At 28.9% G+C, this 24653-nt stretch overlaps 1 protein-coding gene across 2 annotated transcripts in view; it reads right to left on the bottom strand.

Moving 5' to 3' along the window:
* The window catches only part of Ih (hyperpolarization activated cyclic nucleotide gated potassium channel Ih), a 49325-nt gene extending 26076 nt beyond the window's left edge, over positions 1 to 23249 (bottom strand). Inside the window, exon 1 of one of the 2 annotated variants that reach the window (XM_015515464.2) lies at positions 22772 to 23249. In XM_015515464.2, the coding sequence (XP_015370950.1) occupies positions 22772 to 23061 (290 nt within the window). In that variant the 5' untranslated portion in view covers positions 23062 to 23249. The remainder of the gene's footprint in view (positions 1 to 22771) is intronic. The other variant, XM_015515465.2, reaches the window with a different exon arrangement.
* Between the last annotated feature and the right edge of the window lie 1404 nt (positions 23250 to 24653).

Raw genomic sequence — 24653 nt, 5'->3', positions numbered from 1 at the left:
CTATTTAAATAATTAATTTTCCTATAGTTGAATTTATAATTTAAATTTTTAAAAAAAACCCCGTTTAATAAAAACATTTATCATGCATAATTATTAAATATTTTTAATAGCATTGCAATTAATCAAATTATGTACCTACCGTCATAAAATTAATATTAAACATAACAAGTATTTTTTAATTTTAAAATTATATACTGTTATTGATAATACATATTTCTTACTACATATCCATTACAATGTTCATCTGTTATCATGACAAGTTTAAACATTTTATGTGATATAGATTTCCATACAAAAGTGATAGATTTCACTTTATGCATATATCTTATGGGTTAATTTTAGTTTGTATATTATTGTATATGTAAAAAATTACAATACAATTTAAGAAAATAAGTTACTTAGTAATTTATTTAAATTGAATACATTTGTAAATGTAAATGTAAGTGGTAAATATTTCGTTTTGTTTATATTGAAATTAGGTATTAAAAAACCAATAGCATCTTTATTTTTTTCTTTGGGGATTGATACTAACTAAAAAACTAAAAATATCACTAACAAAAGATTGATATTTTTATCAATTTTTATTCGAGGTAAAATATAAATTACTAAATTCTGTGGAATTGAAAGAAAGTGATAATTTCACTTCTTCAGTCTTGCTATAAAATTGATATTTTACAAAGTGAGTAGGAAAACGTGGAAGGTATTTTTTTTCGTGTTATTGGCAGTTTCTTTTTTTTATTTTTGACTGAACATTCCTAGAAAATTGTAATTTTGTAATTTTATCTTATGAAGATTTTTAAATGTAATTTTGTAGATAATTAAATAGGCATAGCTAATTAAATTCGAGAATTTCAAAATTTTCATATCAGCTGATTCAATAAAACCACCTACAGGCATGTTTCCAGTTGGTAAGCAATATATTTTGCTGTAGACATGACTAATCCAGGAAATAAATATGTTTAAAATGTACAACTATGATAAGTATGAACTTTGTCGAAAAATAATGTCACTATTACCGTAAGACCTAGCTGTCCAATACAATAATGCATGATAATTTAAATCAATATAATGAATGAAGTACCTAAACTATTACGTTTAAATAAACGTAAACAATAATAAAAAAAATATGCCAACATATAATAATACTTCAATCAGAAACACGTTGAGGACCTCCTATAACTGTATAACATAACACATATACATAAATATGTATAGTTTTTATATAACACACAATTTAAAGACATTTATTTCTTATGTTTCTAGCATGCAATTATGATAAGTATAATATTATCATAACATTCATAACTGTATTTAAAATTAATGCGACTTTAGCCATGACCTGTCTAGTGCAATAATACAAAATAATCTGTATATCATTTGACGAATTAATACGCTTTTTATCTATTTTATCTAATTTTGATATGTATAAAACACAAATTCTAAAACTATGACGTTTCAATAAATCTAAACAATAATAAATATACAAGTCTAATCAAAACAATTCACAGAGGTTTATCAAACATTAATCTAGACGAAAAAAGAATGATAAAACCTCAGACTTAATTTATAGAATTTACAGAATTTACAGAATTTATAGAACAACTATGAATAAAAACGTATTTAATTATACAATTTATTTCAAATATTGAACCATGTTTGTGGGACCTTATAAAAATAAAAACTATAGCATAAAATACAAATTTAATTAAGATCTTATATGTAAATATTTAAAATACCTTCTATTTTCTTAGGGTTATCAAAACATGTTTATAAACGAGTATATTGTAAAATGAAGAGAATAAAAAAAAAACATACTTTCATTTTAATCGTATAAAATATTAAGTAGCTTAGTTTAGTTGACATTTAAAATCGAAGACGTTACAAAATAATATCGTAGCAGCTATATTTTTAAGTGTTTAAAAAAAAGTAAAAGATACAAAAGTTATATATAACATATTTCAACGTAATTAATGCATCATGTAAAAATATAATATTAATAATAATTCTATTGCATTGCATTGCAATTTTCAATCATAAATAGCGATAGATAGCACACTATAACAGTTTTACAACAAAACTTTCTATATTCCATTAGTATGATACAATTGATATAATATAGCTGTTGATAAGTATATTCTAGGTTTAAAAACGATCTTTATCCGATTTCTATTCAAAATCATGATATTATGAATTAAACTTTAGTTACTTGAGAAGGTTATCTTTTCTGATAGATGTACAAGGTAGTTAGGTATATATAAATACCATGGTTTCTGAAAAAAATACCTAAAACTCAAATGAGGTACCTAATAATAATAAACTACTTTCTTAATAATTATGATGGTGCTCGTTAAGTAAATTCTATCACAAAGTAGATGAATTGAATAAAAGTATTTTTTTTTTCAAATTAAAATAATTAAATGCGTTACTAAAGATTCCTGCCGAGCCGATGTCGTACAAATGATATTATATTTTCTCCAACGAATTTCAACGCATTAAACTGAAATTAAAATGTTTCATTTAGTTGTATTTTTATGTAAACCTTCAACAAAATAGAAATTATATACCTAATGCTGAGCCTAACTTATAAGTTTAAAAGTTTTCTATATAACATTTTTTTATTTGTATAGACTGTTTTATCTTTTAGATAAAAATAACACGAATCCCATCAACCAAAGGTAGATTGAGCAATTAAAAAAATTAAAATTACTAATTTCACTCCTATAGGTACCTTATGAATTTGATTTATTTTCGTAAAAACTTAAGATTTTAAACGGCAATGTGTTTTAAGTCATATTATTACACTCAGTACTTAATAAATAATACACATGTTATAAAAATTCTATTGTATCATTTACAACTTTTATTAACGGTAATTTATCATTATTTTTACGCTGTTGATATTCGTTCTTTACATTCGTTCTTTACATTTGTAGAACTCATTTTAAGTAAAGCTTCAAAAACTAATTATTACTTTAGGTTATTCACACATCGAATACCACAAACGAAAAAATATCAAAAACTAACCAATCCAATGGGGGGAGGGCTTTGTTTAAAAATATGGGTCTTATCGGGTGAAAGGTCAAACAATAAACGCGTTATTTGACCCGGACCGGGTTCATAAAACGAGTATATTATCAACTATCAAGCCGTGTTCGTAATCGAAGCGGAAACCAATGGTCGACGCGTTTCATCAGTCATCGGCAGAAACAAGAACAAGTCGATGCCATATTCAAAGCGGAAACCGGTTGGCGGTGGTAACGAAGACGGAAGAAGCGTGGACGCGACTATAAACTGGACGAACGTAGCCATAGTCGCTGATGTTCCAGCTGTGATCGGTGATGAGTTGGAAACACGATACTAGCTGACCACGGTGGAGCAGTGCGCCAGTGTCCGGTTCCATGCCAAAATTGATGCACCCGACGTGGTACGTCCGGTCCAACGACACTTGGAAAAATGCACCTCCTATGTCCAAGTTGACCGTGTGCTCCGGCACGGGGACGGTGGAGCTGGCGTGGGTCAACGGGATCGGTATCACGTCACATCCCCGGTACACATCCGTTTCCGGATTTGAATTGTTTATGTGCATAGTGCAAAAGACCTGGATGGCGATGACGGATGGGCGAGAATGCAATTCGTCCGGGCCCAGTCACCGAGCAGTCACAATGCGCACAGGGCAGTCCGGTGCAGCCGAGAATAAATTGTTATTATACGCGGTGCGTGCAGTGGACGTCAACGATGTTATGGAGTGGTATATGCGGCGCCCTGCAGGTCTGGCTAAAGGCATATTATAGAGACGTCAGAGTCAGAAATGTCTAAATTTTTATTAATTTAAGTACTATTTTTTCTATAAAATATAATACAGGAATTCATGTAAACTATAAGTATTTTAATTTGTTCATTTTATGTCTCAAAATTTTCAAGCAAATTATATTATTGTTTTAACTATGAAATAAGAGAGACAAGTGAATATATACCGCTATACAGTTCTACAGATGTCGCGTGGGTACTTAAATATAATTTATATTTTACTTATATTTATATTGAATTATATAATGTCATCAATTTAATCATAATATACGAAAAATGATTCTCTTATGATGTAGTGATATTATAATAATACTAGTAGTTCCGTACACGACTGCGCCAGATGTAGTGATCACGTCGCATACAGGTATCAGTAGTCAAGGATGATGTTTGGAAGGTGACTCTTGAGTTAATTACACAACGTAGAATTCTTCTTAATTAGATTAATTGGTTATTTATTGTGATAAAACATATATTTATTTATAACATGAAGCTGAATGTAAGTTAAGTATTCTGAATGATAGAATAAATTCGGTTTGATTCGAATATTTTCTAAGTTCAAAATATTGTTTATAAGAAATTTTCTAAGTCCAATGAATTAAATTAAACAACAGACTGGCGTGAAGGTGCTCTGGCTAGTCTGGTCAAGTCGCGTCTGAATACAGGCCGTTTCGGGGTCCCTTATATAGTGCTACCCTCTACTCCCCATAGTCTACTCGTTCTTGTCGCTGTTCTCACGGATGTGGTATAATTATCTAGACTGACGGAAATGTTACTCGCCCACATACAAGCCAAATGTGCATCCCGTGCAGCTGCAGACCTTAGCGATTGATATTATAATTAACATTAAGAGTATATATTATAATATTACATTTAAACATTTGGTTCTTTGAACTTTTGTAATGATGCATAAAACTACGTCTTGTGCACCCTTATTGAGGACATTTTTATAGTCGTCTGTTCCCATGATTTAGTATGTCCCTAATTTTAATGATTTCCAGAAATGCTGTCTCTCCTACATTTACAAGGATCGTCGCACCCTTCCCTAGATTGATGCGGCTGGTACCTAGTTGACCGTGAACTATGTAATGCGGGACGCTAGTCCATAGCAATATTATGTATTAATCTATACATAAAAATACTTTTAAGTTTACCTATCAGCCAAAAACAGTGCTTTAAAAACAATAGACCCAATACACAACACGTGTCTACGCCTAGCCATCGGCGCATTCAAATCCAGCCCGGTTGAAAGCATCTACATTATAGCTAGCGAACCCCTCTCTGGATCCGAAGAATTCAAATAGCACTTAATTTCGCCGCAAGACTAACCAGAAAAAACTCTGAAAAAATAATACCAGACCACATCAATCAGATTACCACAAAATACAAATTAGATTTTTCAAATATAATAAAATACTTAATTATACAAACACCACCATGGTCCACCAAAATCAACTTAAACACAGAACTTGCAGTAAACAAAAAAAAAGAAACCATCCCAGAAATCTTCAAAAGTCAATTCTACGACCTCAAAAATAAATATTTAGGACAAGACATATATACCGACACATCCAAAAGCGAACAAGGAGTAGGAATAGCAATCATAATCGACAAAGAAATAATAACATATAAACTGCAAAAGAAATGCTCAATCTATACCGCCGAAGCCATCGCCATAATATCAGCTCTTAAACATATTGAAAACTATCCTCAACAAAACTTCAATATATTCACTCCCTAAGCTTCATCAATAGCATCCAAAATATATTCCAAACCAACGACATTGCCGCCAACATTATAAATCAAATCGATAATCTAAAAAACCAAAACAAGAACGTCCAAATAATTTGGACACCAGGACATTGCAAAATTCACGGAAATGAATTAGCCGATCATCACACAAAAGAAGCCATAGTATCCGAAACTCCTAAACAAAAAAGTAACACAATTTTAGACACAAAAAAACACATCAAAATAATCACTCAAAATATATGGCAAAATCACTGGTCAAACCAAAACAACAAATTACGTGAAATAAAACATAACATAAATCCCTGGCCGCAATACAAAATTTCAAGAAAAACCGAAATAATAATAAACCGACTCAGAATCGGACACACCCACCTCACACATGGACTCATGAAGAACCAACCACCGTCAGAATGCACCACATGCGGAGTAACCCTCTCAGTAAAACATTTGATGACAGAATGCCGATCAAATGAAGAAGAAAGAGAAAAACTAAATATACCAACCAACTTATACGAATCAATCGAACCAAAATAGATAAATACATTTAATTAGAATAAATATAGTCAACAGCCCTTATTATTGTAATTAAATTGTCGCCTAAAACATGTAAATTTTAAGTACCTAATAGTATAATGTAAATTATGTATAAAGCTAATGGCCCATGTCGCCGAAGCTATAAAGATTAATAAAAAAAAAAAAATAAATACTTTATAAATTAACCACGAATAAAAGTTTTAGATTACAAAAAAATAACTGAAATCGTTATAAAACACTAATGAGATCCAATTTGAAATTTGAAAAGAATTTAACATTTAAAACAAAAAAAAAATGATTCTGTGTCTAAGGTGGATAATTCGTTTTTGAGTGTCATAAAAAAAAACAAAATTTATTTTGTCAAAAATTGATTTTCCTTAAAAATTGTCGTATTTTATTTATGATACTTCACTTTTTTTTTGAAAAGTAATTAGCATTTTTTCTTCATTCCTCTCCCAAGAACCAACTAATTACTAGATTCAATTTTCTTTCAAAAATCATGCTCGGAGTTTAAATCTGAAGCAATTTTATTTGATACTACCCCAATAGTTTATGACAGACAGAATAAAAAAAAGTCACATTATTGTTAAATTAATACACACTCGTCGTTCTCTTCAGAAACCAAAAAGAGTTAAGAAAACGTTACAGTCACATAATATATTATGTTGTCTCGTCTTACAAGCAAACATCTCATAGCACATTTTTTTTTTAAACAGAAACAATTATTGATATTTTATTACGATAATATATTAATTATATAATAATAAATTAATAACTATTATTAAATTCAAAAGATGGAATTAAGAGCAAGCTCTTAGTTACCTATATTGTTCATTAAAATTAAAATTAATACCTAGTATGCACATGGTGGCAACTCGAACAAATATTATATTATAATATGTGTATAACTAAGTTATATAACTATACATAAACTTCATATTACTGTTAGTTTAAGTAAAATTTATTTATCCTTTAAAACAACCAAAACGTATGTGTAATATGTTAAAAACTTAATGTTTTTGTAATGGAATTTTTAATTAAAATTGTTTTATTCATTAAGGTATTTTGGCTCATTCTATCATCTAACGATTCAACGCATCAATTATTTACAAAACAAACTAATATATCATTGAAATTTACACTACAAACGTCATATTATTACAGTAAAAACAAAGAATAATACATAATTTAAAATTCAATCGGATTCAAGATATACTCGTATATTGCTCAATAAAACATGACTGATCAACACTTATAATTAGAAAATATTAAAATCTCTGAAAATTAAAATTTTTATTCATCATCTTACCAAAGCCACATTGTTAAAAGACAACTGAAAAACTCTAATAAAAAAAACGAATTTTAATAATTGTAGGTACACGCAATAGTTACCTATATAAATTCTTAGCTAAATAATATAATCTCTATTTTTTTAAATTTAAAATTACTTAAACACTTATAAGCTTGAAGTGATACCTAATACATAATTACACAATAGACTAATGAGTAATGACTTAAATTTATAGAAGGATGTAGGATTTGATATAAGACACTAATTATTTCGATATGATATTTTTTTTTTTTTATACATTTTTAATCCGAATCTATTATTTTTACACGTTATTAATAATCTATTAGACATTATTAAATATTTAAATTATCCTTATTAACCTTTTATTATTTTCCATTTTGCACACTCTTTTCAGATTTTAAAACTATTATATATTATATTATATTATATAGTGTTCGAAATCATGGAAAAATCAGACATCTTATCTTTAAATTATACTTTATTACTAAGTTTAAGTTTCAGTAAAAAGTTACATTCTATCCATAATAATGGCATATGTACATTATCATCGTCTCAAATGCTTTAGGAAAAGTGCTTTTTTTTCTATATGATTATTTTATTACATTTTAAGTATTACAAATTTCATTTTAAATAATAATATTTAAATACTATAAGTACATTACTAATCACTATTTTTAAAAATCCACTTCAATCAATGAATAATACTTCTGATTTTTGCGCCTTATGTATAAATATTAAATATACCAATGTATTTTACATCGAGAAACAATAAAATATTTGTTTATAATTATAAAGATCAAATAAATATACAAATTGACACGATTATAATATTAATTTAAGCTAAATATTTTTACATAATTTTGTTGTAGGTACTTGAAATCTTAACCGAAACCATTGGTTATCGTAAACTTTACGACGTAAAGTGTATACATTATTCTTGTTGGTTGAAAGGAGATTATTATTTATAGAGTATGAAATAAATAATACTGAAAATAAAGTTTTACATCGAACACAATAATAAATGCTCTTTTTAACAACCCTTTTAAACCAACAATCCTTTCAAGTAAAAATTAGAGATCAAAATATATCAAATACATTTATATTAGAAAACGGAGTTCCTCAAGGTTCTCCCCTCAGCTTTTTTTGTTATTTCAAATGGCAATCAATAATCTTCTTAAAATTATCAAAAATCCTGTCAAAACAATTATTTTTGCTGACGACACCCACATATACATTCTTGGTACTCAAATTTCTGTAATGGCCGGAATACTCCAAAAGTGCCTAAATGACCTTTTTGAATGGCGCTTTAAAGCCGACTTCATTTTCTCATCTCAAAAGACAAAATGCATTTATTTTCAGATAAAAGAAAATTACCAAAACCAACTCTTTCTTGATACCACTTGCTTACCTTTTGTTGAAAACATTTTAATACTGGGTCTCACATTTGACAAAAAGCGGTTTTGGAAATCTAATATCATGTCACCCAAAAAAATTCACACAAAAGCCTCAATGTAATTAAAACATTAAGCCACTATGAATGGGCTGCTGATATTATTAAAAGTATATACGCTAGTAACTAGTAAGATCTAAACTCGATTATAGTTCAATTTTTAATGGAAACACAGACTCGAAAATTTTAAAAATTGTAGATATAATCCATAATGCAGGACTGAGATTTTCAATTGGCACATTCAAAAGCAGCCCGATAACCAGTTTGTTATCCTTGACGGGAGAACCCCCACTTCAGTTCAACAGAACTAAGTTATCACTTAATTATATAGCTCGTTTTCTAGAGCCTAACCCAATTAACTCTAAAAACCAATGATACAAAAATGGATATATATTCCGACTCACTCAGTTCCTTGAAAAATCTACAATCTAAAATACTAACTGAGCCATTGGCTCTAAAAATTAGTTACCTTCTTTCCTCATTAATTAGATTCATTTGGACTCCAGGTAATTGCAACATAAAAAGAAATGAGGAGTAGATAAAGCAGCAAGAAATGCATTAATTAAATAGTCCAACCAGTGAAATAATTACTTTTTCATCACTTGTTGACATAGAAAGAAATATAAACAAATATTGCATTGATTTTTGAAACACCAAATGGCACACTATGATGAAAAATAAGTTTAGAGAAATTAAGCACTTTGTCGAGCTCTGGCCGAAATATACTGACCTAAACTGAAAAAATGAGGTAATTCTTAATCGACTTAAAATAGGCCACACAAAATTCACACGTGGACACCTTATGGAAAAGAAAGATCCACCCCTATACCAAAATGCAATGAAAACTACTCCATCAAAATCAAACACATCGCCCAATGCCCAAACTTCAACGAAGCTAGGAAAGACTTTAACATTCCTGAGAACCTGTACGAAGCAATTGGTCATTTTCTAACTATTATCAAAACATAAATTTATATCTAAAATAAAATGAATTGTACGATAACATATTATAATGTAAGAATGTAATACTTCTGTTAAAGCTAATAACCTATGTAGTTGACGCTTAACCTATAAAAACAAAATAATAATAATAAATGTATCATAAAATTTAAAGGTTCAATTTATCTTGGGAAAAATAGCATATAATATTATATTATAGTATATTATCACAACTGAACATAAAAATGAATAAATATTATTTGTTCGTTTAATTAGTGTTCTAAGTATACATTAAGATACCATTTCAACTGAAATTTTAAGTAAACTATATACTATGAAGGGTAGACGATACTCATAAGTTAGATAATTAATAAGTTTTAGATATTAATTAAAGTACACAAAATTAGGTATTCAGTTTTGAAAACAGTAATTTGAATTATATTTCTTGATCTGTAATAACATATGGTAAGTAATTACTCAATCTTTAAAGTTTTGAAAAATGAAAATTCCATTAGCTCACGCAGTCACGCCTACTAATAAAATTAAGCAAATATAATTTCTATAAAAGCTTAATGACACAGCGTAATTACATTCACGATAAACTGATTAATCGAGTGTAACGCATTTTTTGCTAGCAAGATTCATGAAGAACATTATACTATACGTTGAAAAGAAACCCTATTTCATACTAGAAAAAAAAAATAAAAGTTTTCGCACAAATTAATTTATAATTGAGTAATGAGTAATACAATTTAAGCTTTAGAAGAAATAATATGATGATGTACTAATATAGGAATCATAATCAATTCTAACGGAGCCGCCGTGGACGAATATCCGTCACTTTAAAGAAAGTGTAACATTCGGGTAATTTCAGGTAATCAACGTGTTTTTTATTTCTATGTAATGCTAATATACAAGGTATGGAGATGATAGTTCACGGGGTCGAGACCACATCTTGATAAAGTGGAGAATGACATGGTTTATTCACAGTTCGGGAAGGTATGCGTGGATACATGCAGCCTACTCAAATAAGTAGCGTTGGTACGTATTCCCGTACGGGTAGCGTGGCCTATGCGGGACTTGTTTGTTTTATGTGCCCCGAAAACGGGCTTGGCGGTATTCCGGTCCGGCGGCGGTCTACTTGGTTTTTTTTACTTTTTGAAAAAAAAAATTAACCTCTAAATACCGGTATTAACCGGTACCAGAACCGAAACCTTAATTCTGTAATTTTAAGAACCGGAACCGAAACCGGTACCGAATTTTTAGTTTTTTAAAGAACCGAATTGGAACCGAAACCGAAAAAATCATAAAGGTTCCAAGCCCTGGTTCGTATCGTCGCTTCGGTCGTCGTAGATGGGTTTCGGGCGGCGTCTTGGGGTTCGCTGGTATCAACGGTCGGTTCCTGCAGTTCTACTTCTCCGGTGCGGCAGTTGATGGTCTTCTCCGTTTTCAAGTGACAGCAGCAATGAATTTTGGATAGTCTTGATGTCTTGAAGGTTGGAGAATTACTGGTAATGATTGATCGAATGCACCCGCATATATTATACGCATCGACCCGACCCTAGCGTTGTTATGGTTGGTGGGCGTATTGGTGTTCGGCGAGTGAACGTGACATCGATCTACGGGTCGCCAGGCATCCACAATGCCATTTTCACTCGGCAGTAAAGTACTCATGCACAATATAATTGTTTGTGTAAGTTGTGTGCAAGCCATTGAGTGGTCTTTGCTTGCCAAACAAGTAATATTTGTTGGCCGTGAGAACGGCCTTTATAAGTGTTATGTGTTTTGTACCGTATCACAATAATTGTTGAGCAACTTATTTTCAATCTAATGATTGTTGACAGCATAAAAAAACAACTGTACAATCCAAACATATAGTTATTAAAGTTCTTTTGACAATTTATTTCAATGTTTACATCTTATAAACCTACAAATCGTTACATTCATATAATAATAATCTTCTAAAATAATAACTGTGGAACTTTCAAGTATACAACGATTTAATTCTGGTATCGTAAATAATAAAATATACAGGGTGATTCATTTATCAAACAACACTCATTATTTCAAAAACTATTGACTTTTTTAAAATTTTTTTTTTCAAAATTTTTGAACCATTTTGTTCTAGAAGACTAGAACTATATATTTTTTAAATATTTTCATCCTTATATTTATCAGGTTAACCATTATCAACTTTTGATTTTTAAATCACAACCTATACTTAAAATTTCATAAACTAAAAAGGCTATTTTTTCAATGAATTTTCACGTCTAAATTTTCATTTTTCGTTAATCCGTTTACAAGATATAGCCTCCCAAAGTCGGGTGTTTTAGGGTGGTGTTTGTGTGTTATAGGTGTATGTTAGGTGGTATTTACACACAAACACCATAGAAGTGTTGTTTGATGAAAGAATCACCCTGTATAATACTTGGTAACCATTCCATTTAATGGTAATGATAATAACGGTAATTGTGTATACAATCACTTACATTTGTATACCTGTATAAGAATACTAATAATAAAAATATTTATTTAATATACATATATATTCGAATAATATGAAGAAATGTATAAATCTATACATTTATTGGAATAAAAAAGACATTTTACATTTGCGAAGTATAGCGTCATAAATGCTTATTGAATATAACAATCGACATCAATTATTCAAAGTAAATGCTAAGCATTACTTTACAAATCAAGGAAACAAGGGAATAATAATTAAGCGTACGAGTATCAATAGACAATAATTGATTTTTAAAAACAAAATACGTTTAGGTATATTTATAATAGATAATAATATGATCAAATATCTAATATGAAATTATACAAACCTATATTATGTTTATTTGAATAAAAAAAGAGATTTTCCATTTTTGGGGTAACATATTAATATATTATGCATATTGAGTATAACAATAATATCAATACAAAGTAAATCATGGGCATGTCCTTTCAAATCATGCAAACTGAGAAATTAATAATAAGTGCACCAGTAGATATATATAGATATCAATAGATAAGTGGTTAAAAAAAACAAAATAAAAACAATAGATTTACGTTTGAAACCACTCTAATAATAATAAAATTAAAAAAATGACATACCGAGATGTATAAATATGTAATATCAACATATTATTCATAAATGTTTGGAAATTCAAATAATAATTTCAAAAATAAACTGAATGCAAACAATGTATACTCATATTATCATAAATTATTATTATTATTGTCTATACTGCTCTCGTTAAAAAGTATTATAACTAACCGTATATTATATTAATGAAATGTATTATAGTGAGTGTGTGTATTTAAATGCAAATATAAATGCGTTTATAATATGCATCTCGTTTCTTAAGCACCAATAATTTATGAAATTGCTATTACAAAATACTGGTCGTAAAAAAGATATTACGTTTAGATTATGGACGATTTTCTCATCAATTTTGTATTTCAAACCAATTTAACTCATTTACACGGACTACCAATATAATATTAATTTAATTGTTCGTATCTTGATGAGTTATTGTTGTATGTATATTGCATATGCAATATGCATGGAAAAACATTATTATCTATTTTTCAACATTCACAAACAAATGACATACAGACGTTTGACAATTAACCGTAAATATTGAAAACTTAGAAATGGAGTTACTCCGAGTTGTATATATTATATTTATGTCTGTTCCGTAATTTTATATCATACATAACATCAATATTATAAACAAATAACTTTTTTATAAACCTTATCAAAATCAAACTATTTTACGTGTTATTCCTCAATCTTTTATACAATGCTATAATATGCATATTATATACCATAATTTATTGTAAACCACTTCATTACGTGGTTTAATGGAAACCTTTTTACCGCTGGTTTTTGTTGATTGCGTAGAGGATAATCAAAAATAAAAAATTTTTCAATTTTATGAAGAAAAAACAACAAATAACGTTAATTTAAAAAAAAGTTGGAGTTAAAAAAACATAAGACCCAGATAGGCATAGTTTATATTTATTTCCAAGTATCATGTATAACTAGATATATAGGTCTGTTATCCGACCTAAATCAAGATACGTCCACAGTGGCTGTCCTTGAGAACGTTTTTTTTTTTTTTATGGTTCACCGTGTTCGTAGTATGATATATACCTATTAGAGTGTCTCCAAATATCAGCCCGAATAGGATACAAATCCTAAAATCCATTATACAAGACTTGAAAACATTTTACTACCGCCATAATATGTATACCTGGTATTCTTAAGGGTCTAATAAAGGGTGGCCCTCTTTTCGGCCAGTGTCAGTTTTCGGCTAAAACTTACCGTTCCCTTTTCGGCCAGTAGTTTTTTTACAAACATTATTACCTATAACTGTGTGAAAAAATAATAAAATAAAACAATTGACAATAAACTGTAAAAAAATATTAAATTAATCGAATATAAACATTATAATAAAGTCTTATAATACTAATAAAATGTGCATTCACGAATATGTTGAGAGTTATTAAGGTTTCCTAATATAATAGTTGAATAAATATTAATATAATTTTATAATACCTATATAATAATAATTCTGATACAAAAAATATGCGTTCGCTGAAAGTCAAGTACCTAATGACAGTATTTTTTTTATTTTTTTTTTATTTTTTTATCGTTATTGTCGCACAAAACATTTTGATACTACACTATAACCGATTCAGACGCGTTTTATATTATATTATGTCAAACTAACAAGGATCAAGGATAATACTGGTTTATCTTAATTTCCAAAAAACCAACTATGAATGAAATTAAACTTATATTGAAGAGTTCAAACTATAAAAAAAAAGTAAAATTTTTCTAACAAAAACTAATTGCTAATTTATGCGACTAAGCTAATAATATGTAAAACTGTAGGTACCGGCCAAAAAGGGAAGGGTACATTTTGGCCGAAAACGATGACGCCCCTAATAAATGAGGTGTGGCATGTTGGTCGGTTGTTAGTCTTCAAAACGGTAAAATATTTCTATAACGGAATTTCGAAAAATTACATTAATATTTTATTTATACTTTAAAGTATATAGGTAATTTTAAATGGAACAAATCAATTGATCCATAATTCATACAGCATTAAATCAGTAAACTGACACTTTTATAACTCATTTATTTCGATACTTTCCAAAAATAATTTATTAAAAATATTTTCCAGTATAAATGATCAGTCCGGGATTATCATTGACCGCGCATTAAAACAATTAAAATTATTCAAATGGGTATTTGTGATTTTATGCGATTCTAAAAACAGAATCATTTTTTGGTTCCATTCAATCCCTAAAGCGATTTCGAACATATAGTTTTGAAATTCAGTCGATTTTATTTACCCCAACCATAATTGTTATAAAGTTTAAAAATAAATAATATATTTTTTATGTTTTCCGTTAATCATCCATATTATTTGGATATTTTTTTCAAAGAATTTGAATTGAAGACTTACAAATCATACAGTGCTATAAGATGTTTTATGGTCGCCGGACTGTGGGTTTGAGAGGTGCATGCGATTCTCTAAAGAATATGCGAAATACAAAATCGGAAAGTATTAAACTTTTAGAAAATAATGCAATAAAGCTGCAATTTTAACAAATCTAATCAAACAGAATTAAAAATTCAAGAAAATGAGTGCTTATCAACCATCTGATCCAAAGTTTCCTAAAAAACAAAAACTTAAATTAGAGTACAAACAAGAAACTATGGATGGATACCTACTATCTTGGGAAGAAAAAAAAACCTACTATCTTAATATCATAAATATTTGGACATAATATTATATCATATATAAATTAATATTATTAATTACAGTATTATATTGAATTATATTCAGTCCTGCTCAGTTGATGAAAGGTCACAATAATGTATGAGTATTTTGAGTCATAATATTTATGACTATAATACTTTTAGTTGCATTAAAATAATCACCAACGACAAATGGCAAAATATCTGGTCCAAACAAAATACCAAACTCAATGAAATCAAAGGTGACACTACCCAATGGTATAACCCTTCACTCAAAAGTAAAGAAGAAACAGTAATAAATAGACTACGGATAGGACACACTATAGAATCACATACGGTTTCCTCATGGCCAAAGAGGAACCCCCCATCTGCACAACCTGTGGAACAAATCTCACTGTCAAGCACATCATATCGGACTGCATAAAGTATAATCAAGAAAGGATCAAACACGGGATATCACACAACCTCGATGCAGCCCTTGGAGCCAATCACCAACTCAACGCAGATTTAATTAACTTCCTCAAGCAAACCAATATTTATAACCAAATCTAAACATGTAAGCAAACGTAATGTAAAAAATAAAATAACTAATGGCCTTTGTTGCCGAAGTTGTAAACGATCAATAAAAAAAAATAAAAAAATACTTTTACTATAATTATATACACAAATAACTTTAAAAGAACTTTTGACCTGCAGATACATGTTCAAATATTTGATGCATTCTGCTTCATATTTCTATTAATGTATCTGTTTTTTAAGTTATAAAAATTCATATTTAATATATATACGTATTATAATACCTAACCAATATAATAGCATAGGTTATAAGTAGTCGCAAGGCCGTATAAATGTATAATATTATATGTGAGAGATAAAAGTTTCAATTTCAAAACAAAGGTGTATTGCTTTCCCCTCCCGCATAATTTTTTACTTATTAGGACCAACACCACCAGAAATGTTTTGTTAAATATGCTATTATGAGCTAATAAGAGGCAGCGAAACACATATTATGTGGGTATGGAGTTCACTTAACTATTTTTAATTCTGAGCAAAATGAAAGATATGAAGGGTGTACAAAGATGTGTTTTTTTTACTGCAGACACTTTCGTATAAAAAAGAATGAATGTCACAATATTTAGAATGTTCAGTTTTGAGATTCAAAACAAAAACATTATGTAGAATTCATTTAGAAAAACATGACAATAATTTACTATATAATTATTTTTATATGTTTCTAGTTGTAATGTTATACCTATATTTTAAATATTTAGACAATTTAAATTTACATATTTTTCCATATAATATATGACTCATTATAAATAAAATTAATATAATGGATATTATTAAAAACTTTCATTATATTAAGCTAATCAATAAAAATATCAAAAATTACAATACATATCAATATAAGATCAAAAAAATAGAGTTATCTAAATCAGTGTTTCTTAACCTATGTTCCGCGGAACCCTAGGGTGCCGCGAAGATCACTTATGGGTTCCGCGTAAGTTTAAAATCGCAAGAGAGAAAGACCGCCGGCGGGCGGTACTCTAAAGATAATTTTCAAAGAGGTTCCGCATGAAAACAATATTATTATTTGGTGTTCTGTGATATCAAAAAGGTTGAGAAACCAGATCTAAATGAGACAGCTTCTTAGAAATTATATTTATTTAGTAACAAAAACTATGTTTTTCAGTAGTATTCACCAACCTAATAAAAAATCTTTTAAAAATATAGTAGCAATCATCCAAATGTCTGGATAGTTTTCATAAACTACTGACAACTGGAGTACTAGACTATTTAGAAAAGAAATGTAATCATTCAATAATATAAAAATTATTTTTGGTTATTTATATGGTCCAAATCACAATAATTTTTCGAATACTTAAATAATTTTCATTTTTATTAAAATATAAAATATACATCTTAAAAAATTTGAATTTTGAGTATTAAAAACTATGGTATACATAACTATAATATTCTAATTGAGTAATTTAAAATTTACATCTTTACATAGAAAAAAAATAAGTATAGTTATTACTGAATGCATGATATATATATATATTAAAATAAATCATATTACATAATATAATAAAAACTTATTATTATACATTATTACGTTACTACGATTAATAACCTAATATCAAGTAGAAAACATCAAGTTAAGTTCTCTATCTGGTGTTTATGGTTACACATTTATAATGAATGTCAAAATGTGGGACGAATATTAATTGTAAAAATATATTTCCTCCCAGAGTGTAAATAATACCTTATTAGCAATTATGTTTTTAAGTATGTATATAATTTTAAAATTCACAGAATTTATCATCCATTTTATGTTACAAATTATGTTACTAACTTCGTGTGATTATAAGTTTTATTATGTCTTACAGTGTAGAATTATGAAGATTATATAGATTAATTAATAAAAAATTACATATATGGTAACAAAACATACAATTAAAGTATACGGTATAATTCAACAAATATTTACTAAAAAATTTACCAAGTATAAATATTTACTGTCGAATAAAATTGTATAAAATACAAATTCCAAATTAAAACAAAAAAAATCGATGATAAATATGAATTACTAGTAGACTCCTTTTCCCCCTACATAATTCTATGAAAATGTATTCATTCGAAAAATCTAAGCCTACCTGGAAACAGTAATCAACATTATTGTTATAATGCATAAATCCGAGAGGGAAAATATAATTGAACAAACGTTCGATTACGATAAAAAATAAAATATTCGATTAATTTAAATGTAAAGAATCGAATGTTAAAACATATATAATATAATACTGTATTCGATTAATATGGAGTTAACGTGCATTATGTACACTTGACCTATAATATAATCATTTTTGTAATGTAATTGAATATTTATAGTAAATATTCAATTTCGTTCTTTAAAATCCATTTCCCATTTTGCGGTCATTATCGTAACAATTAGGTACCTATATAATATTATAATTTTATTAAATTTAAAATTTCATAATACGTATCGCCATATATCGTCATCAACAAGTCTGACATATTATAGTCTATAGATACTATTGATATAGTGATAATATAGAATGGTAGAAGTGTATATCTATTCATCTAGATATCTAGTTACAATAATAAATTATGCCAACTGGATGTGTGCATTGTTGTATATCGTACAGAACGCAGTTTCAAGGAACATTATGTTTCCATTTAACAAAACTATCGTATGATATCAAAAAAGTTTCAGTAGAAATATTAATTATAAATAAGCAGTACCTATGGTATGCAGGAGGGATGGAGTCGTATAGTGGTCGATCACTCCAGCGAGATTCACCAAATGTAGGTATCCTGGATTATAAGCTTCGCGCTAATATGCCACAAAACAGACACGAAATTAAACATTATATCAATCCATATATAACTATATAAGTAATAAAAATATAAGCTGATCGCAACTCTAGAGTGTAAAATGTGGGTTGAGAACAGAACAACAATTTTTTTTTTTTGAAACGTAATTTAATGCATTTCGTTCTCAAACCTTAAGGAACTGAACAAATGAGTTTAATACGTTTATTTTGAGTATAACCATAGCAAGAATAATATCGTAATATTTGTTCACGGGCACAAACGTACAAAGAAAAAAAACATATTATGTATATTAGTTGGCTTGCATACAAGCAAAAAGGACTGCAATACGATGTTTATTTATTTACGAGCAAAAGCACGTTAATATCTAATATATAACATTATTTGTTAATTGTTCGCAAACATAATCATCAACTAAGAAATTATTAGTAAATAATTTTAATAAAGAAAATTAATTATTTTTATGAAGCAAAAACATTATTATAACAATTAAATTGTTAGGTTACCCCTACAAAAAAAAATATATATATATACGAGTATATAACACCCTGTAATCTGTATAGATTATATACCTTTTATAAATATATTATTGTCCGATTGCAGTCGCATATGTCTGACTTAAAATACCACACACGCATAGTATACTCCGCTTCCCCGCCTGGTAAATATTACATATGTCAGATGAATAAATTTAATGTTTATAACAAACGCATAAATTTATGACATTTAATGCATAGAACGTGTATTATAATACTATAATATACTTATATTGTGTGGTAGTTGGTATTTATAATGTGGGTGTGAGAGGGTTGCGCGTCATATGAACCGGTCTACTACTCAACCCTCCTCCCACTTACGTAGCCTTAATATAACCAGAATAAGATCAGAAAGCCGAAAAAATACATATATTAATAATGATATATCTTAATAAGTTCATCCTTTTGAACGAAACGATACAACTGATGAGAGTTGTTGTAATATTTTTCCTAGTCATATAACAGAAAAAATTTAATATGCCACAAAACACGTTATAAGTATTGCAATCTAGTTCGTTGTGTGAATAGGATTAAAATGAAAGCAATTTAGAATATATTTTCATCTTGTCGGGTTTAAATAAATAAAACGGTTGTTCAGTGGGTTACCTAAGCTTCTGCAGGTATCTAAAAAATTGTTTTATAAACACGCGACATCGGTGACTTTGAAGATTTATTTTATTACATAACGCGCAAACATATTGTTCGAACCCTTTACCGACCTTATATATGCATCTGCAAACCTATTTTGTCTATACTTTTCGTCACTAACAATTCATTGGTATTTTTAAAAGATTTTGAACAAAAATAATTTGTGTTTATATAGTTAAACGAAATAATTTAACGATAGAATATTCGGAGAGAAAAATGCGTTTGTGTCATTTGTATTACAAAAACAACTTTAATTTTAAAAATTGTATAAGTTCTAATATCTGCACAATATTGCATGGCTACACCTACAAATGCACTAGACGTTTATAAATTATAATAATTATTAACATACATAATATAATAACATAATATACCTATAATAATCACGATAGTGATCAAAATATAAATTATATTGTGATGATATGTTATTTATTGTTAACACAATAAAATGATTTGGTATCTACCTCCTACTATAATATTTTATTATAATAAATTGAAAGTATTAAAAATAAGAAAATACTACCAAAATAGCTAAAGGCCTAAAGTCATAAAAACATGAAAAAACATAGACGAAAGACGAAAAAAGTGGTTATTATAATTTTTGGTGTGTATGCTCAATGATAATATTTATAAATTAAGTGGACCGTAACGCTTTAATTGATAATAATAACTAGGTAGACACTTATATTATACGTATACGGTAATTATGAAATATGTATTTATATTTCATTAGATAATTTAATTTATTGTAACAACAGCTGAAAGTTTATATTGCTATATAAAAAAAAAAACGGAACATAATATTATAACTTAAATAAATATATATTTACTATACTTATTTCAAAATCAAAGGTTAATAGTAACATAATTGATTATTTTTGTAGTTTACATTGTAATCTTTACGTATAAATCAATGAATATGTTTAGTACCATCATTTCGAATTTTAATTCAAAGTATAGTAGGTAAAGAATATACATTTTAATAAATTAAAATATTTTATTTATTCTTTCATAATATTTTATGCTGAATTTAATTAACATATTTATATTTTGAACACAACTAAAATAAACTATAATTAATATTTAATCAATGAAAATTGTGTACACAGATATGTATGCAGGTAAAATAATGTAAATATGAAATATCTGTATAATATTACTACATTTTACCGTATTTAATATGAGAATTAAGAAGAGTTGTTTATTTTAAAAAAACATAAATTATAATATAAAAACACACCGCGTATAATTGTTTAATATATAATACACAATTATACGTGTAATGATGAACAATTGTCAAGTTATTAGATGCAAATTATTAAACACACTTATTAAAAAAAAAATTTACTAGTTTATACTTTCCTGTTTTTTAAGTTCAAGCCAATGTGCTGGATAAGTCTTATAATAATGTGTGTTTCTTTTCAAAATTGCACAATAAAATATTATATTACTATAGTATTATAGGTCCACGTTTGAGGACAATCGAAAACTCTGTTTCGAGAAACAACTCTCAATTGGAAATCACACTGACACTGAGATTGCAGCACTTTATACGAGACGATGTGACCAGTGTAAAAATCGTAAAATGTAAAGAGAACAATAATTTATCATTTCATGATATATAGAAGTATAGACTGAGATTTTGTCACAATAGACTTCGAATTTCTTATATATTAAAAGACACCCTATCTGCAGGTGGCCAATCCGACTTAGTTAAAAAAGCCTTTTGTGTACGAGTCAAAACCGGTTACACAAACAAATCGCTTTGATATATCGCATATATTTTTAATAAAAAGGTCGATGTAAAACGACTAGAGAAACGTTAACAAGAGCATCTACCATTAACCAAGCGTAAAATTCAAAATAGGGGTGCACAAACCTGAAGTCGTTTTCTCCTATGACGTTATTACAGCGAACTCGAGACGAATTTCTTATTGTACAGTACAAGTCAAAAATATAGTTATGCGACGGTTTATGTAAAACAAATTATACAAAGTCTACTTTTATAGTGAATTTTAATTGTTTATAATGTAATAATATAATGTCAACATGTTATTAAGACAGGAAAGCATAAACCTGGGCCTGATACGTTTGTTCGGTACTCGGGGCGGTTAGTGTTAGAGTGGATTTAAAAAAATTGCAATTTTTAGGTGACCTTTTTTTAATAATACATAAAAAATCAAGCTAAAATATTATAAAAATTAAAAAAAATTGTCTTTATTGTCTTTTCTTAAAAATTATTTTCCTGCAAATTTTACTCCCATACTATTTATGTATTCTACAACGTCAATCTCACACAACATAAATAACTATTACTACAATTTCATATTTTATTTTTTATATTGTACCTATCATATTATACTCGCTCAAACACATTATAAAAAACTCGTAGAAACACATTATTTTAATTATACGGGTAAAAAACGATTCACCTGGGCGCATGACACCCCGGTACTCGAGCACCCCTAACATGGCAGGTAAACATCATCCCCAGGCCAGGATAAAACCAGTGAGGAGGTCCCGAGCTTAACTCGGTAGGCCTAATTATATTTTGATAATTAATAAGTAAGTGTCGAAATCAATTGCTCTAACCTATTTCAACAGGTTTTCGCAGGTAAAAGTTCTGAAACTCTATGGGCCATTAACCTTAGCTTTCAGCTGCAGTGTATTACCTAAACTTGGAACAGGGGTGGATGATCCAGGCACCCAGGAGTCGTTGCCTGAGCCGTTCCTTGAGCACGGCCTTCTCACTGCCGTAAATCTTCATCGACAACCGGTTCATGGATGGTTCAAAAACGGTTCGAAATCCACTCAAGACGGTTTTCCGGGGCCGCTTGGGCGAGTGTTTTTCATCATCGGCTAGGCCATTCGCCGCCGTGACGGTCACAGCGGCGGTGGTGGTGGTGCCGTCGGAGTAACCTGCGTATTCCGGAAAACCCGGATAAGCCGCGGCGACGTTCATGCCACCGGCGGTTGCAGTAGTGGCCACGGTGATGGTGTTTTGTGAACGCGTTACAACGACAACGATAAAAAAAATTGGAGATGTTGTGACGGGCGCGTTACACCAAAACGACGCACGAGAGGCGAGCGCACGCACGGCGAGTACGTTACGAACACGACGAACAATCGCGTTCGCAATATACACTGCTGCTGTGTGTTCGGCCACCGGTTCGGCGGTTCTTCCCACTCCTCACGGCTACCACCACTACCACTGCGACTGCAACTACTGGTGCAGCGACGACGACAGACCGGTTGCCGCCACCCGCCGAGGCGCCGACCCTTAACACACTATAATAATGTGTAAGAATATAAAAATATATTATTATTATTATTGTATTTCGTATTGTATATACAATACAACAATGTCACATTTTAATATTATTATTATTATTTTTTTTTTTTTTTACCCGTGTGAGCGATAAAACCATTATTGCATGTTCACGCCGAACTCTCGAAGGCGATGAGCATCCTGAGAGCTGAGATGATACTCTTCGCCACTTCGCTACTTCGCTAGTTCCAGTTGAATTAAATTATTATTACTGATAGAGTGATAGGTATTATGCATGAATACTCTCAGTATAATAATTGTTAATATAAATTATAAATAATATGTTGACTAAGCCGTAACCCAGCCGGTACGACTTTACACAGTGGCGGATACTGCAAAGTTAGAATAACTTGCTGTATCTGTCGGTCAATTGAATTTAAGAGAGGTCGATTACTTAGGTATATATTATTCATCAATTTGTTCATTCAGATGGTTAAACTATTATTTATAATCTTATTTACAAAGAAAACATTAACTTTTTTTAAACCTAAATTAAAAACAAAAAATGTACATAGATATCTATATTATATTATTATATTTTATCTATAACGATTAATGAATAATCAATACAAAATACGCGCAGCGTTATATCTGTAATTATCTCGGTTTTAATGTATTTTGGTTTGGATATTATATAGCTCTTCGCTCTTGGTATGTTTTCACGTGATGAAAACTATAACTCTCTAAACTTTTCTGATACCTCTAAGAAGAATGACACTATCGTAGGTAATATTTATAAATAATATAATAAATAGAATATTAACATATAAAAAAAGCGGGAAAGTAGTGGATATCGTTCTGCTGTACAGTAGGTTACTAGTGGGTTACTGTAATGGATGAAATTAAATTTGAATCCAATGATATTATAATATCATTGTATACGAAAAACGATTCTGAGTGGAGACGATTTATCTGTCTAGGATATATTATATTATATCATAATATATTATTATTACTTATTATTAATACTTACAAAATATTTGACTTTCCGGTGGATATTTTTTTTTTGGTAAAGATAACAAACTTATAAGGAATCTTGAATTAAATTTTCAAATTCAAATCTTAGATTTAAAAATAACAACTTCTATCTAAGATAATTTAAGCATTGCCGTAATGTTCACGTATTTAGTAAAAATTTGAACTTTAAATGCTTATTAGAAAAAATCGTGCCTTTGTATTTATAAAAATTTTCAAAAGCTATTGAAAATATATTTTGGAAGCCTTAT

Source organism: Diuraphis noxia, unplaced genomic scaffold (genome assembly GCF_037042655.1).
Source record: "Diuraphis noxia isolate RWA-SAM2 unplaced genomic scaffold, SU_Dnox_SAM2 contig0003, whole genome shotgun sequence".
NCBI lineage: Eukaryota > Metazoa > Arthropoda > Insecta > Hemiptera > Aphididae > Diuraphis > Diuraphis noxia.
This window is presented reverse-complemented; position numbering and strand designations above follow the sequence as displayed.